Consider the following 18350-nt stretch of genomic DNA (forward strand, 5'->3'; position numbering starts at 1 on the left):
AGCATCAGAACATTATGTGTTGTCGCTGTCTGGGCTCAACTACACCTCAAACTAGAAGGCCATAAATCATTGAATGTTTTAAAAGATTTTTTCATGCATTTCTTGATTTAGTTCTGTTCAAGTCATCCATGATAAATGTGCAGCCAGCTTCAACAGCTCTACTTTAATAATTCACAGATGCAGACTATTTGTGGGATTCAGTCATCAAATATTGACAACACGAGAAACAGATTCAATTAAACGGCAAAAATCATTCAAAAGTAAAAATTCTGCATACAGCTGTTTATCTTGTCAGCCATGTGCTGGAACGTTCTCACCGGAACGTTCTCACTAAGATGGTGTAGTCACTTGTGGTTGTAGTAGTTTTCATTTCCACCAGGTGGCAGTGTGCTCCATGTCAAAACTTGTCTGATTTGTGGACCATCTTGGGATCTCCCTCCGCTCAGCACATATCCTCACTAAAACCAAAGGGAAGCTCCAGCCTGCTCTAAACTTTGGGAGGTTCTATAGTTTTACTCTAGGAACAAAAATTGCACAAATGATCAGATTTGGAGATTATTTAATTTGTTTAAAAATTACTAAGAAGTCCAAATAACACAGAACATTCAACAAAAACAGGGGAAAAAAACAGTAAAACATGAATAGTAGTGACAGCGTTGAAAACATTTGTGTTCAGTTTCTTCTGTTATCCAGTAGCTAGGAGAAATCTCTCTCCATATCAGTTCATTTCAGCTGCAGGAAGTTGGCAAGATGTCCTTTACCAACATTTTAACAGAATTCCATAACCTGGCTTTCTACTCAACATATTGTTGTTAACCTTCCTGCAATCTTTCCTGAGGCTGTCATAAAAAACTGATAGATTTCTCAAAGATTCAACGCAAGAAAATATGCTAATCCATAGCAACCTGTAATCATTTATTTTTATGACACAATATTATTTATGTTTGTTCCTTCCAACAGACTGTATACTTATAAAAACTTTTGGAAGATGTTAGAAGTGAGTGAAGTTGTCCAGTTCTACTTACTGATCAGACTCATATACCTCTGGCTTGTCCATCCATTCATCGGGTGAGAAGTGGGGTCACCAAGGACAGGTTGCCAGGGCAACACAGACACTTGATCAGGATGCTTCACTGCAGTTTGCACTGCTCAGCAAACTGCACTGGTGGAAAGTTGATTCTTACTGGACTTACTGGACACACATGCTCATCCTAGAGCCTTCATAGCACTGAACCTCCATGAACTTCTTTCTGAATGATGATGGCTGCAGGCCTTTTTTTATTTTTTAGCCTTAACCATTGCTGAAAGAAACTGGCAAAGAAACCAAGTCTGTTCAATCAGTGGACACCTTATTATGCACAGTATAGTTCAGTCGCTTACTTATGTAAATAGTGAATCCAATCACATGTCAGCAGCTCGATGTATGTAAGCATCTAGGCAGTTTGTGTCTTTTTTTCTTTTAAGTTCAAAGTGAGGATCAGAACAGAAAAGAAAAGGAAGTTTGGTGACTTTGAAGTTGGTCTGGTTGTTGGTGTCAGAGAGCAGCTCTCTTATAATAACCAGTCTGTTACTGAGCACAGCTTCATCTCTCATTATCACCATTCTGATATGAAGTTTGAAGGCTTTCTCAGATTGTAAATACAGTCAAAATGGATCTTTGGAAACTTTTAAGCTCATAGAGCTCACAGCTCATAACTCTGACCTTTCAAGCATTTGGCTTTGTGTTGCCATTAAAAGTTATGACCGTTACTGTATGTCTGACAGCTACAAAATGACACTCCAGATCAAACTCTTTGAAAAACTTTGCATTAACTGGATCTTGTTCTTCTCAATGATCGCTATGGTTTCTAGCTTGTTTTCTTTCTTTGTGCAGGTGGAGAAGCAGACTTCTAGAGTGTTATCTTATAAACTCTTATCTGATTCTAACTCTTTTAACTTTTTCCCCAGCTTTATCTATTTCTTTTCATCTATGTGTCCATTACATTTGAAATATACCCAAAGGAGAAGTCGTGTAAAAAAAAAAAATAATTAAAAATTAAAATATTAAAACAGAGTGAAACTCTTCATGTTTTCTGGGTACTCGACATTTCAGGCTCTGCGGAGTGAAAAGCAGCAGACACAAAGCAATCTGGTGCCTGGGAATCTAGTTATCAACAAACACAGAAACAGTTGAGCTCTTATTAATAGGCTCGTCTGGCTCCATGACAAAATAAACTAAGCATCACCGCGATGGCAGGGATATGCAGTTCAGGGTTGGTAAACAGCCTTATGCGGACAGGAAACCCTCCCGGTAAACACACTTCACTTTTCTTTGTGCTCTCATGTCCTCCACTGACAACACAATAGAGCTCTGGTTCCTAATCACCTCCACGCTGTGACTTCCAAACTGTAAACTGAACATTGTGTAAAAAGCAGGACCTAAGTGGGAGCAGATGCTCCACACCTCTTTGTGTGGGAGTGATACAGATTTGGCTTGTTTATGCTGTCTCAAGTGTTTCTATTTCCACAAACAGCTGGATCAAAGTTCAGCTCGTTTCCAGTAAAGGGATCTTCGTCAGAGATCGTTAAAGGAGTGATAAAAATCTGGCCACTTAGAAGACACTTCGTAGGAAACAGGACTGACATCCCTTTGTCTTCACCCTTTACTTGGCCTCCCAAGTAAAAACCCTTTTATTGCACTTATAAATAATTCTGCATTGTCTGATTTTACTGTATGTCCTTGTGTGAAAATAATTTTGGATTCATATGGTTTTCATTACAAGACTTTATGAGCTCATCCTATTTTTAAATTTTTCCTTCCTCCTCCAAAACCCTTCAATAAAAACTGCTTCCATTCTCCTAAAGTCGTTGCTGGTGGTGTCTTATTCTGACCTCCTCACGTTACGATAATGTCAGCGGGTTGTTTGGTTTGTCTGAGTGGAATCGTGTTCTGTTAGAATAACAGACCATCCATCCACTTTATTTCTTTGATCCATACTTTGCAGCAGGTTGGTGCCTATACTTCAGGTCAGTTGGGGTACTGCTGATGCCTTTACAGCCCTAAAATCTGACACAGTCTGACACTTGAAAGTAATTTTAGAGATAAATCATGGTTCCATACATCTTTGGACAGTAGGAGGAGGCTGCAGTCCCTCCAGAGAGTCCATGAGAAAATGTCCAGCACCAGGCGTCAGCTTGGACATTAAAAAGCTACACTGCAGCATGCTGTGCTGTTGATGTGAGTTCACAAAACTGCACCCCTCTGATTTAAACTTTTATTAAATCAGTCACACAAAAATGATTCCTACTTCTGGGAGATTTTGATTTCAATTTAGCCTCATGTATTAAAGTAGCTTCTTCTCTCAAAACATAATAAAACAATGTATAAAGAGTATCAATTAAACAAACATATTTATCTGTTTATCAGCATTTTATTGAAATGTTTTTTCAAGAATAATCAAATGGGGATGCTTAGATGCTTGCGTTTTGTGGAGTTTAAAACATGAAATTAAAAACACTTCATTCCATCCTGAAATAAATATTTTTATGACTAAAGAAATCATATGCTAGGAAAATGCATTTCTCTCTGACTTCTATTTGAGTCGACTAAAATGTAGTAAGATTTAGTCATCTAAAATAAAATAAAAAATCTTAAAAGGGGACAAAATGTGACTAAACAAAATCTTAATCTGCTGTCATAAAGACAAAAACAGTTGTATCTATCTAGAAAAAAATCTAGAAGATATACACATGAACATTAAACATGCTAAAAATAGCATTTTATAGTCAAACTTGGTGAAGTCCAACCCAGCATGATGGAACAGTGAACATAATCACGTCAGTCAGCGGGTGTTTCATTGGACTATTACAGAATCATTAAAAAGATGTCAGTGCTGTCAAATCCCACCTTTATATAACAGACATTCACAATCAATAAACTAAAACATTTCATCATTTTGACAAGGCTTGATTGTCAAATTAGAAGTGCAGATTTAAATAAACATCCTAAAGCATACCTTTTATTTAGCCCTGCATTTCTGTATGAAAAATGTTTTATTATTGATTTAATGTATTTACTGGAAGTGGAAAATCATCATAATTAACAGAAGTAAAGGCTTTCAAACATTCAGCTGTGTGTGTGTTTAATCTATATTGTAGCTCCAAAGTGACAACACTGGCACGGCTTCCTTTAGACAGGCTGTTTCTTAAGCGCCGTGAAAACCATACAAATAAAACACAAAGCTTTAGATATGGACACATTTACAGACAGACAGGTGACACGTGCTTTAACAAAGGTTACCTCGTGGCCGCCTGCCGCTTTGGAGGTCTTTAACAGATTAATTCTTCGTCGTCCACTCTAAATTAAAATATTACGTGATTAAAACACCATAACCAATAAATGTACAAAACATTACAAACATAACTACAAAATACCTTCACATGTACAGGAGACACGAGGCTATTGCACAGGCCCGTGCAGAGACCACTGAAAGGGCAGGTGCTCAAAAAAAAAAAAAAAGGGCACATCTAACCGCATTCTAGGAAAGACTATTAACAAAACCACACAGCTTTCAGAGCTTAATAAAAATGATAAATTACAAAATTGTGAGACATACAATATAAGTAGCTTTTTTTTTTATAATAATATAATATATATAATTTTCTGTAATGCTTTGTTCCATCTGTTTAATCCTATTGTCTTCCATGATTTGCGGAACATGTGCTTTTCTTCATTCAAAAAAACACGACAGCTAAAACAAAACATGGAATTTAAACTGGGAGAATACTCCAGCCATGGGTTACTCTTATACCATTTATTCTGAAAAGACCTTCCTTCTTCATTTTTAGGAAATGACAGCTCTGGTTGGCATGGTCCTTGGTTTACACAATTTTGGATAAATGCTTCATCATATTTTATGTTGAATTGCAAGACATGTGCTGGGTCATTTGGGTGTGGAAGGTCCATTAAAAATATGAATGGCTTCTCTCTGACTTGTTGCTCTGCATTTTCATCCATGGTGTTTATTTCTGACTGTTGTCCCTCTCCTTGCCTGTCTTCCTGTGTTGTTGACTGCATTTTTGTCTCCTCCTCTGATCTATCACTTTCCTTCTGTCCATCTGGGAGCAAGAAACAAACTAATCATTATTCTACACCTAAATTTAGTACATCTTAGCATAAGAAAAACACAACAGATGCCCTGTAATATTAAATATATTGTTCACTACCAAAAGTTACATGTTGATAATGTTAAGAACATTTTTTTTTTTTTTGTTCGTACCTGCAGTACTCGTTCTGACCCAGTCGGTCAACAATCCACTACCTTTTGCTGCATCTATCAATTCTTTTCTTTTTTGTTTCTGCCGTCTTTCTTTACGTGGCATCTTTGAACTGAAAAAAGCAAAACATAATGAATTATGATAAGAACTCTGTATTAACCACACTACCAATTATTTACCTTTGTGTTTAAACCAATATGTTTTTCAGTCCTTAGCACAACATAATATTAATTTCAGAGAAAAGGAGGCCTCTGCTGTGGAGCTCAATATGTTTCACAATTATTCTATTAAAAATATAATAATAACCTCAATTAAATAAAATACAGTTGTGATCAATACATTTTGAATTGAAACAATTTTTAAACAAAAGTTTTGCTTAAAATTTTTTTTTTAAAATTAAAATCAGAGATTTATGTCTGAAAGTGAGAAAAATTATTTGTGAACAAACTTATTTGCTCATGTCATAAATCTTTTCTTGCTATTGTAAGTTTTTGTTTGTGATTCAAAGTTTTGCTTGCTTCTCACATGACGTCGTGGGCAGGGCCGAAAATTGCAACAAAAGAATTCTGATGTGTGCAAATAAAAGTTTGTTTTGCAAAGAACTTTTTAAGTTAACAAGACAAAATTTAGTTATTTAATTAAAAAAATTAAAATAAAACTTTTTGTTTAAAAAAAATAAATCATTATAATTCAAGCAGTTTTGTAAATTCTATTCCCCTTCAAGATACATTAACCTAATGCCAGAATAAATGCAATTAATATACATTATGCAGCAAAGGAAATTAGATAATCGGACATATATTCATTATAGAGAGATGATCGGTTTTGGATCGTTGATGTGGCCCGATCAGCAATAATGAAGAATGACCGCTATCATTAGCGATACAGGGAAGAAGCTTTTTAGTTATCTTGCTTTGCTACCAAACTCGTTAGCTAACAGCTACCTAATAGGACAACAACAACAGCCTAATGTCTGTATGATAAAATACTGAATCGATAGATAAGAACAGTTTTTCCTTACTTTTCCTTCCTTCCTCCTCCACGTTGAGCTCCGCAGTAAGCTACTGCGCAGTCTCACTGACTGAGCGGGAGGCAGCTGCGTCATGCGTCACGGACAAAAGGTCAAAGGTAACAAGGTGACCCGAAGGGCTTATTATGTTGTTTTTCTTTAAATAAAAACAACAACAACAAAAAATAATAATTTTAGTACATATCAGAGGAGGGCTTGGGAAATTAACTTTAAAAAAAAAAAAATTGGACCAAAAGGGCACTTTAGGGCAAGGAGCAAAAAGGGCAGGTGCTCAAGCACCCCCAGCCCCCCCCTCTGCACGTGCCTGCTATTGCACGTAGCTCGGTTCCAGGCTTCCGCTCCTAATCTGTTTATTCAAGTCTAGCTGCCTTTCACATATAAGCAAATCTCGCGATAACTTTCAACAAAAAATAGTTCGACACGAAATGAAATACAATCATTTTACACAAATCTCAAAACGTGAACCAAACAACTTCAAATACATTATCCTAACTGTTAGTAATAGACATACATTTTTTCCAAGAAATAAATTATTTCACTGACACTTACATATATAATGCGTTTCACTTAGTGAAGAAGTTCCAGAAATAAAAGATTTTTAATATTATTCTAATTAACTGAATGAGTCTATGCAATCAAACCACTGGTTGTTTTTTTTTATAACTACCAGTAAGTTATTGATTATAACAATTACTACCTTTTTACTACCGCGGTCCGGTCAAAACGGGGGAATGTGAGGGTGTGGAACGTAAGCATGTTGGTGTTCCCGCTAAAGCCTTTTTTTAACATTGTCTTAGCCCGATTATCGCAGCCTGTGGGGTTTTCCCTGACTGGGAGCGAGAACTCAGCCTGTTGAATGTGACAGGTAGCCAATCGGAAAGAGCGGTGACGTAAGAACGGAGATAAGTCTAGCAGCCTTTCAGACAGTTGACATGGCGCAACTGAGAGTCCGGTGGACATCGGAGGTGATATATGGAAATGTTTATTACTATGTGTAAAATTTAAATTTACAAAATAAACATTTTTATATATGTTTATTATATGTGGTTATGTTTATTCAGTTACAAATGTTAACTATGAAAAAAAAAATAACTCACCTCCAAATCATAGTGCAGCAGATAGAGCGGCTGCTCCCGCCTTCTTTTATCAAACGCCTTTTCTTTTTCGCTTAAAATGAGCCACAAACTATCACTGCTGCTTCTACATCGTCATCCGTGTTTGATTATTCTAAATTCATGTATGGTATGTTGGAGGTTTTACTGGATTTTCTTCTGGAATCGGGATGTTCGTGAGTGGAATGTGTGTGGTGTGTTGCTCCTGCCATGTGGCTGGACACACCACCCGATCGAACCTGTTGGACTTTTATCGGCTCTGTGGTCACAGAAGTTTGGAAAATTGGCTGACAATCCTTAAATCGTGCCGTGTGAACCATCTCTGGGCTTTTTCCCCTTCGCAAAGAAACTTTCCAAGGACATCTGATCTGTTTCTTACTCATTTTGCTGCTTGTGGGCTCAATGTTGGCGCAAGATGTAACCGAGAGAATCCTGTGAAAGGATTTTCAAAATAAAAGTTACTCCAGACTCAAATAATACATAACACGGAAATATTTAATTATTTCTTGCACGGACCGGTACAGGTCCGCGGCCCGGGGATTGGGGACCACCGCTTTAAAATATGTCAAAATTATGGGAAAGATAAACTTCTCCATGTTGTTACAGGCCTGTTTGCTTCTGCTTTTTCTAGATGAAAACAACATCAGCATCGTTATACAGAGGGCCTTTCTTCCTGCCCCCAACATAGATTACAGAGTTTATATAAAGACATATCGGAAATATCACGTTTCTTCAGCTTATTTATTCCCGTCTCTCATTGGCCTAATGTTTTCTTTTTCTTCACCTTAGGCAGCTTTGGCACCAGCGGTTCCCCCATGATTAGTTTCTTCCTCTCCAGCTCAGATCTGCCATGTGAAGAACCCACGGCAGGAAAAGTGGCGACTGCTACAATGGAAAAAATTGCTCTGCACTCTGGATGGCGTCGGTGCATGTTTGGCACAGAGGAAAGTGGACTGACGTCAAAATGTTGACAAGAGACTCAGATCATCAAAGACGTTCCGGGGGAGCATTCCAGAAGAACAACACATGGCTTTGTCCTTCTCTCCTGCTGCGCGCCGGAAAACGCTCTTCATGATCCCATAAATATGTTTTTGACAGCTTTATGGAGAGACTCCACAAATCCAGCGTGGTGCAGCGTTCAACAGTGGAACATAAGCAGTTCAAACCAGAAGTTTACATATACCCTCCTCCACTCCTCCCCCCCCCCCCCACCCCCCCACCCCTTTCTTTGTCTGAAGTTAAATCAGACCAAACTTGTCTTGTTTCAGGTCAGTTAGAATTACCAAATTCATTTCCATTTGCCAATCGCCACAATAATGAGAGAAAGAATATGAGAGAGATTTATTTGTTAAAGTCTTCAAAATTTACCTTACTATTCCTTTAAAATATTGGGGACATTTTGGTACCGTTATGTGAAGGGGTGTTCATAAGACTGACATGAGACTGTCATAAATGTGACATAACTCCTGCTGACAATATGAAGAGGTCTTTGTGAATGTTTATGACTGTTGTTATGAAGTGTAATTTGGTAAATAATGACACTTCAAAGTTGCTTTAAAATTTGCATTAAAAGTCAGATAAAAGTGCCATCTTCTCATTAAAGTCATTATTTACCAAATAATTTAGCTGCCATAATAACACCATAACGCTGCATAATGCTGAATTTGAGAAAATTCATATGAATCTTGTGAGATTGCAGTTATTTGGGGATGGTAGAAATAATTTTTCTTCACACCAAACATCTGCAAAAAAGACCCCCTTCTCCATATTTAATCATAGTGGCGATGCAGTGAACAGTTAGCTACAGCAGGTAATATGTGCTTGACCTTAACTCACTTAAACTCACTTTAAAAAACTATCTATTTAACCCAGACGTGTCATTTTACACCGAGAAAACATAAAGTCTTACTTACCAGTACTGTTGGTTTAGCTTCTAGTATAAATATGTAAATACATTTGAAATGAGACAAAACTAACTTACAAGTAACCTTTCAGGAAGAAATAGGAGTTTCTTTTAATTCAATAATTACTTAATGTTGATGAAAAAGTACTAGTTCCACTGGCAGATTATTTCGTTTATAACAAGGACTTTTTTTTTCAATATTACGAAATTATTGACTTAAAACAATCTTCTGTATCTTAGATGAAAAGTTACTTATAAGTTAGTGTTGTCTTATTTCAAGAGCACTAAGATGTTAGCAATAGAAACTGGACAAAAATACGTACTAAGATTTTGTGTTTCTGCAGTGTAACATTATGTTAATATTTTATGTATTTTATGTACATAGTTTTTTTCACATTACCTTTAAAACAACAAAGAGCAGTGTTCATTTGTAACACAGCATTACTTTAATATGGAATCACGTGTGATTGTGTGAATATTTGTGTGTTTTAAGCAGCCAATAGGAGGAGGAGGCTGAAGCTGGCTCCACTTCCCCTGAAGGGAGATGGCTCCACAGAGGGGTTTATAAACTCCTGCGCATGTTTAAACCTGATCCACAATCGATTGTTGTGTTTCCAGAGCTGCAGTGAGGAAACAGCTGGCCTACATGTGCAGGGAATCTGGCTTGCTGTGAAATGTGTCTGCTGTGTTAAACCTGCAAGTTGCTGCAGGTTATCTTCCTACTTAGAGAAAGACTTTAACAGAACTCGACTGACAGCTCATTGTAATCTCAACTCTTGGACAGCCTTGTAGCTTATCGACAGCGATGTACAGCAGCGGCTATTCCCAGGTCAACAAGTTCAGTCCAGAGACTCAAAAGAAGATGCAGTACCGCTCGAAGGGCAAGAGTTGTGGCTACTACATGCGCATCATCTTCTTCTTCTCATCTCTCATCCAGTCTCTCATCATAGTCAGCCTTGTGCTGTTTCTGATCTATGGGAACATGCAGGTCTCTGCCTCTTCGAATCCCGACCAGGACCTGGAAAAGAGGTTCAGCCAAATCTCCATTGAAAACGTTGCCCTGCAGAACCAGAGGAAGAACCTCACCAACCTCCTGAATGCCACCCTCACTGAGAAGGCTAAGAACGACTACGACCTGGCACAACTGAAGAGCTTAGTCAACAGGTCCATCGAGATTTTCAAGTTCCAGACCATGGAGATGGTAAGAAAAATAGAGAACACATTGTTAACTCAAACATTTTGGTGTAAAAATGCTTTAAAGAAAATAACAACAACAACAACAATACTAATAATAATAATAATAATAATAATAATAATAAGAAGAAGAAGAAGAAGAAGAAGAATTGTTTAAGAAAACTGAGCATATGTAGTGTTTCTACAAAAACCTGAACATACAGCAGAAAGCAATGTATTCTGGGTTATATTCAGAGTAAGACGTTCTACATAAACAGTTTGCAGCAGTATTTCTCAAAAGCTTGTGGAGGAAAATTGTTGAGAAATCGACATTTTCATCTTATTATTTATTTGTCTTACAATAAATATCCAATACCACTCATGCCTTTTATCAGCCAGCAGTATTCTGAGGGCTTTGGGAGATTTTGGCAAAAATACAATTTTTCTTTCCTGCATCAGGTTCTTTGAATAATCTATAGTATTTCATAAAATCAAAACATCCATTAAGGACTTTAGGATGTAGTAAATGCAGTAAATGTCCAATCATTTGTTTTACTGTCTGTATATTATTCTTGGTTTTATTTCTGCCTGTTGTCATGGCCAGGGCTCGCTTGTAAGATTTCTGATCTCAGTGGGACTTCTTGGTTAAATAGTAATAATAATAATATTTCATGTATACTTTTAATGCATTTGGCACACATAGGAATTTTGGGCTGAGGTAGGAAGACTGTGGGGTTTCCCACATGCCTCGTCCAGCCGCAGTTTAAATGATTCTTACGTTCTGTTGTGAGCTGATTCCACATGTAGATTGTTCCCCCGTTTGTCAGTGTGACTACTGTAGTTTACTGGTTGATTTATTTTTTTGTCAGCTCCACTGAAAGCTGTTTTTGCAGTGTGTTTAAATATACACACTGAGGAAACACAAGATGTTTAAAAATTAGGAACGCATGGAGCTGCATCCATACATCTATGCACAAACAACAGCATAAAAGTTAAAAACATATACATACACACACACACACCCCTCCACGCACACACCCACACACGCCCTCCCCACATGCACACACACACAATATCAAAGAAACTGGATTGATGTATGAATTGAACTTGCATTTGACCTGCACCTGCACGCTTCATCTTATGTTCAAGGTGGGGTGGGAAGGATAGGATGTTCTTTGGCTTATGTTGAAGATGTTCAACATAAGCACATCTTACAAGTTCAACACCTTATGTTGAGCAGAAGATGTTCTTGTGTTCAACATCTCATATAAATATGAGACACAACATAAGAGCTGGTGTTAAATTGTTCACAAAATCAAGCTACATTTTGTTTTGTTGTGTTACAAGAGATATTTTTATAATTCACTCCGTAAAAAAATATAAAGGAATGAACTGTTGACATAAAAGTTTCTAATTATTGACTTTTTTTCCCTTTCAGTATAATTAATTCAGAAGTAATAATTTCACATTTATATAATTACAATAATAAACTTTTACTGTGTAAAAAAATTGTTACAACACTTGGTTTGTGGTAAAAAGAAAAAAGTGTGTAATACTGTTGATTGTCTTTTTGCATTATGTAGCAAAAGTACATGATAAAAAAAATGTTGAATTGATAAACATCAGACTGTTTCATCATGCAAAATAGATTTTGGATTTAAAATGCAATTAATCTGCTTTATTTTGGGGCTTTTGTTAGGGCGGGTTATTTTTGACCAGTAGGACACACAGAAGGGGAATAAACAGAATGTTAGGATCGCACAAGGGTTAAAGAAAAATGTTCAACTTTGACTGCAACATTTTGAAAAACGTGCTGCAAAATATTTTGGGCCACAACAATCTCAATAAAAAAAAGAAAAAGAAAAAACAGCTCAACATCCTGGAGTGACTGATTATATTTCAATGACAATCCTTCACAGACTGAGTGACTAATGGCTTTTTTCTTGCTGTTTAAACAGAAAAATTGCGAAATAGAGGTGATGAAATGCAGGATGATATACATGACAACCCACACTCTGAGTAAGTATAATACTTATTCAAACTCAAAATGTTTTACTCAAACCCAAGACATAAAAATACTTGTATGTATTTGAAAGAGTAGCTGCCTTTATTCACTGCTATTTTGTGTTTAAAGCTGTCCAGCCTCGTGGGGACTGTAACTGTGGGCTGCTGACTGAGCAAATGAAAATTAGACTTCAGTCTTTGGATTCCAACTTTACTACAACATCGAGGTCAATGACTCTGGAAAGGGAGCAGATTGCTAAAGAGAGGGACAACCAGAACCTGGAAGCTATCCGTCTCAGGAGAGAAAAATCCATCCTGGAAAAAGAATTGGACCTCTTCAAGCAAAACTCTAAGAACGAGTTTTCCCAGATGCTGGCTCCTGTCTCCGACGTTTCTAAGGCTTTCCTGGAGAAGATCGAATCTCTGTTCCCTAAGCACATCGCGTTCCAGCTGACCTGCGCAAAACAGAAGGAGCACCTGGAGCAGATCCACACCAACTGCACCAGCCTGTCCCATGAGGTGGAGAACAAACTGCAGCAATACCTGAACAAGGTCGGAGAGCAGGTGTCAGACATGCAGATCGAGAACACCCGCCTAAAGGCAGAGAACTGGAGGCTGTCTGAGGACTATCGCGAGGTCGTCCAAAATCGCACGAGAATTTTGGAGCAGCACGAACGCAGCAGAGCAGAACTTCAGCAGAAACACGATCAGGAGAAGGAGAGACTCCTGATGGACAAGATGAAGCTGACTAGCGATAATAATCACCAGCTTCAGAGTCTGAAGTACAAAGACTTAGTTATTGATGATCTAAAAGGCAAATTAAATCAACTCAACATGTCATGCATGGCGAGGGTAAGAATCACCACTGAGGAGTGGTTTAGATTCCTTCTGACTTGACACAAAATACTGTGTAGAACATAAATCATTTCAAAATATAATCTCTACAACGGATTATTTTATTGACTACATTCAAAACCCAGAGCAGAGATTGATGGAAATAATTACAAGGAACATTTACACAATGTCCCTTTAGCTATATTCTATCTTCATCCAATTGTCATGCAAATTCTGAGCAAACTTTTGAAATGTAAAAGAATAAAAAACAGAAAGAAAGAAAGAAGATGCAAATTAAGCTTGTTTCCATCAGCTGGTTTGGAGTGAATCAATCAGGCTACGCAAAGTTATTTCATCAGATGTCGATGCTGCGCATGGCTGTAGTGAACAGGAAGTAAAGTTTGGAAACTATTCTAAACGAGCACAAAAAAAATCAAAGTCATCGTTCACAACTTCTCTTTCTGTTCGCTGATTGGCTTGTTAGAAATTCTACTGGAGGAATCCAAGACAATGTATGAAGACAGTGACCAGGCTAGCTGAGTTTCTTCATTGTAAAATTGTCTTTTGAGATTTACTAAAACAATGACAAAAACACGGTCAGATTCTCGACCTGCTACCAACCTCAGATCCCGTGCTTTGGTTACTGGATGATGAGGAAGAGGAGAGAGATCTCTGAGGAAACCTCAGGTGAAACCGTTCAATCACCCATGGTAAAATTTGGCAAGACCAACAGGCCCAATTCTGGTCAGCGCCATGGATGCAGACACACGAGTGGATGGGTTCATTCACTACGCCAGAACTTATTCTGGCAATGTGTTTCCATCTCCACTTTAGAGCACAAACTCCTTTTTTCAGACAAGCCAGAAGCCACCTCAGACGAGCATGAAAATGTTTTAGCGAAATAGAGGAAGTTATTTCAAATTTTGCAATCTTTTTTATTGAATTTTTTTTTTTTTTTAAAGTTGATAAAATCATGGCTTCTGTAGGATTTTCAGACCAGTGAATGATCATAGACATGAAGCAGCTGAAAATCATCCAGCTGCTTCATGGTGCAGCTGCTGCTCCCCCCAGCAGCTATTCAGCTGCTAAATGTTGTGTAAAAACAGTTGAAGACTCCATGTTTGATTAACTGGTTGCCATTATTGTTGTTCCTGCATTGTTTTGCTGGGAACTCACATGTTCATTTGCTGCTGTCTTTTTATTTCAGAATACATTTGGTGGATACCTAGGAGGGGGCCTGGGCTCAATGCCGAGCATGAACCATTTCGGGACTGGCTTGTCAGACGGTGGTGGTTCCAGCTATTCCCCTTCCAGTTCTTCCAGTTTAGGTCAAAGTAGAACAGGAACAGTTGGGTCAAGTCCAAGCCAGAGTAGTGCTGGGTCAGGACTCAGTAGGACTGGATCCACAGGAGCAGGTTCAGCAAGTTCAACCCTCTCATCCTATGGGTCAAGGTCAAGCCCCGGTAACACTGGGTCAACATTTAATCAGGCAGGACCAGTTGGAGCAAGCTCAATAAGTTCAATCCTCCAGCAAACCAGGTCAAATCCAAGCCTGAGCGTAGGTTCAGGAATTAATAGACCCTCAAGCCCGGGAACGTTTGGGTCAACTCTTGGCTCAAGCGGGACACAACCAGACAAACTAGCAGAGAGTGGGAAAAGCCTGTCATCCTTTGGGTTGTCAGTTGGGTCTTTGGGATCCAGACTAAACCAAGGTTCAGCTGGGACGGGTTTAAACAGTCCGGCTTCAGGGGGGAAAAGCTCACCAGGCTACGGGTTGGCGTCGTCATCTGTGTCGAGTGGGACTGGCAGCTCAGCCAGTAAAACCAGTTCATCACCATCTTTGTCTTGGCTTGATTTTAGTCTTGGGAGCAGCAACTCAGGGCAAAGTAAGACAGGAAGTGTGCCAGGGAAACCATCTACTGGAAGTGGGAATGTTGGAACCGGGCCTGTGTTTGGTGGAGGAAGAACAAGCGGACAGACGGGTGGTTCAGGTAAGACCAACCCCCCCCCAAAATGTTATGTTTTAGTTTTATCTCTTTATTTTGTGATCCATTTTCAGGACTATTTTATATGTAAACATGTTAGATGTTGGAACAGTTCCTCTGATGGTCTCCATGGCAACAGTCTTCAGAGTCACATTCTGGTTTTTAACCCAAGCTTCTCAGGTTCTTAAACTGGGTGTAATCAAAAATTCATCCCATTTTTTTCTCAGTAGTTTTAAACCCGGCTCTGATTTCCAGAGATAGAATCTACATTTAAATAAGGATGAACTCCCCTCTTTCCATAACCCTACCTCATATCATTTAAGTCTAAATTATAAATAATGCCATTGGTCCCTTCAAAAGCGTTACTATTTGGAATGGACAGATGATTTACAACATGTCCTATTCACACTTTAACATCACAATGCTCATAACAACCTGGAGCGTTTATGTTTCATGATAATCACACCTCATTTTTCCTTCTGTGTTTGACCATTAGTCGTCACCAAGCACATCCAGGACCTGCAGCGCTTCATTGATCCTCCTGCCCCACAGTGAGTATCAGCATTCTGTCACAAAGGGGGCAAATTAAACTGAGTTTTGCTGCTGAGTTTTTCATTATTTATTTAAGGGCTTTTCGAGAATATTGTGAGTGTAAAAAAAAAAAAAGAAAGGAAAAAAAAATCACAAATGAAATATACAGTGTATTCTTTAAATAAACATGAGATGGTACAGTGTAACCTACTTTTGTGAAGATGGACCAGGCATGTTAATATGAGAGCTTGACCCTCTTCCTTCTCACATTATCAACAACAACAACCACTAATTCATTTTTTCTCTTTGTTTTCCTTTCAGGGAGAAGCAAGATCTATCCAGAATGTTGGGTTAAACCAATGGAAGTACATGTGGAGATGAAGTAAATATTTAGATGAGAAAGGAAGGAATTTACAGGGATTACACAAGTTTTTCATTCTGAGCTCATGTACAATGACTATCAAAATTTATTTAATATTTCCCACATTTTTAGTTATGTAATAATCACAAACCTCCATGTATTTTATATTTTGTTGGAACGTCATGTGATAGAGCAACACAAAGTTGAGATTGTTTTGGAGTGGAAGGAAAATGATGCATGGTTTTTAATTGGTTCTCCAAATAAAAATCTGAAAACATGAATTAATTTAGTGTTCATCCCCTTTGGAGTGATGAACTATCTTTCTCTGCCATTACAGGCGTACATGTCTTTTTGGGTTTATCACTGTCAGTTTCCTCACATCTTGTCACTGAAATTACTGGCAGTTCCTCTTATTAAAACAAATTCTGTATGGTTGAACATCTGGATACAGTAGACACCTTGGTTTAAATTATAGCAAATGAGCAAAGAATGCTTAATTTTTCTTTCTTTGCTTTTGGAGTTTAAATGCGTGGGTGCAGTGGCAGACAAGTTAAACAAAAATATGTAGTTGTTTTCTTTTCTTTTTTTTCTTTTGTTTTTTTGCAGATTTTCAACATTATAATGAAAAGCCTTTAAGTAAAGGGATAAAACCCCGTCATTTCAACTAGTATCCAGTCAAAGTCCCGATTCGCTGTATAAGAAAACAGCAACAAGCAGTTACATCATATAACTGTTTGTCTGATATGATACAATATGTAAGCCTTTATCCCATTCTACTAGTTAAGGCGCTATTGAAAGCAATTGATTTCAGTTAATTTAAGGTCATTCTAGTAAAGGGGGCAGAATGCATTGCACACCACATTTCTCAGATTTCTATTTGGAATTGATTTCATTTTGAAAGCCATGTAACATTCCCCTTTATTTCATAGTTATCGTCTAATTTTTGTAGATATCTCACATAGAACTGTGTTGAAAACCTCAAGACATATGAACACTTTTGCAAGGCACTGTGTTGAATATAAAGAAATAGAATGTACAATACATACAGTATTTCACCAGTTATGTCTTCATTATGCATCTACTGAAATTTATTTGAAAGCTGCTTAGCTCTTTTACTGTGAAAACTGTGCCACACATTATATTCAACATGTCATTCCCAGCATTTTGTTTTTGTTTTTGTAAATATATGGAAATAAATAAAATACACTTATAAAATTCGTTGGCAGGGATGTGCACCCAGAGCACCTGTGGACAAAAACTGAAATGCTTTGTTTTTTAACAGTGTGCTCTGAACAAAGAAGCATTTCTGGATTTAAAAGCCTCGCTCACCACTGGCCAACATTTTTGTACTTTTACTCGACAAAATGTCAGCTCTTTTCCTGTTGTTTCCAATTATATTGTTAAAGAAACAAAATCAATGAAGTGTTGAACATTATTAAACTTCTGCTTCAGACCTCATGTGGCTATTAGTTTGAAATACTTATACATACATCCTGTTTAGGTCGTGTCTTTAACAACAAACCGGTGGCTGCCCTTTCACCACTTGAGCACCTGAGCCTCCAGATGTCTGTCTGTCAGAACAAAAGCATGCCTTTGTAAACAAAGCTATTTAAACTGTTGCCCCACTCAGACCTGGAAATCACTGTTTGTCCCTTTTTGCGTCACCTATTGTGTAGCTAATTGTCTGCAAAGTGACTCCGTGGCCCCTGCTGCCACGGTTACTTTCAGCAAGGTTTAATCCTTCCATGGTGTTTATGTTTACCTGCCAACCTGTCAGAAGACAGAGGCAGACGGATGAGGGGAACCTTTGCTCGCAGTGTCACGTACGTGCAGGTTCCAAAAACAGCTCCACAGTTCTTCTCTGCCTAAAGAGCTGGTTCCTGTCGCCCAGATGGAGGCACTAAACGTCTCTCAGGTTATTCAGAAACGAAAGGCAGCTGGAGTTACTCATATTTTACTCATTAGATATTTGATTGTCATGTTTTGTGTGGTCTTGACATGAAATATGAGGGAGTTTTATTTATGCTTTTTTTTTTTAATTATGAGGACATTATTCTATCAACCCTAATTAAGATCACTACACAAGCCCATAACCTTTATATATATATATAAAAGGAGGTAGATGAACAGATAAATACCTTGTTGGTTGCACCACAGCCCA

The 18350-nt window shown here is 37.9% G+C and overlaps 1 protein-coding gene and 1 long non-coding RNA gene across 2 annotated transcripts; one reads left to right on the forward strand and one right to left on the reverse strand.

Annotated features, from left to right (window-relative positions):
- Positions 1 to 4778: 4778 nt before the first annotated feature.
- LOC116721238 (uncharacterized) lies at positions 4779 to 6613 on the reverse strand. Its single transcript, XR_004339560.1, has 3 exons — positions 6278 to 6613; positions 5259 to 5368; positions 4779 to 5097 (listed from the first exon to the last, which is right to left on the reverse strand). It is a non-coding gene; the product is annotated as an uncharacterized LOC116721238 (long non-coding RNA).
- A 3271-nt stretch (positions 6614 to 9884) lies between these two features.
- Positions 9885 to 17647, forward strand: plvapa (plasmalemma vesicle associated protein a). Its single transcript, XM_032564731.1, has 6 exons — positions 9885 to 10502; positions 12433 to 12493; positions 12609 to 13330; positions 14520 to 15303; positions 15794 to 15848; positions 16150 to 17647. Exons 1-6 carry the CDS (start codon positions 10107 to 10109, stop codon positions 16181 to 16183), a joined length of 2052 nt encoding a protein of 683 aa, XP_032420622.1. The 5' UTR covers positions 9885 to 10106; the 3' UTR covers positions 16184 to 17647.
- Positions 17648 to 18350: the final 703 nt, after the last annotated feature.

This window comes from Xiphophorus hellerii, chromosome 6, assembly GCF_003331165.1.
Source record: "Xiphophorus hellerii strain 12219 chromosome 6, Xiphophorus_hellerii-4.1, whole genome shotgun sequence".
Lineage (NCBI taxonomy): Eukaryota > Metazoa > Chordata > Actinopteri > Cyprinodontiformes > Poeciliidae > Xiphophorus > Xiphophorus hellerii.

Bases quoted from the DNA above. Each gene is read 5' to 3' on its own strand.
- plvapa (XM_032564731.1), top strand. From the start codon at position 10,107: ATGTACAGCAGCGGCTATTCCCAGGTCAACAAGTTCAGTCCAGAGACT. The intron at 10,503-12,432 runs GTAAGAAAAATA...CTGTTTAAACAG, and splicing joins AGTTCCAGACCATGGAGATG to AAAAATTGCGAAATAGAGGT. The intron at 15,304-15,793 runs GTAAGACCAACC...TTTGACCATTAG, and splicing joins CGGACAGACGGGTGGTTCAG to TCGTCACCAAGCACATCCAG.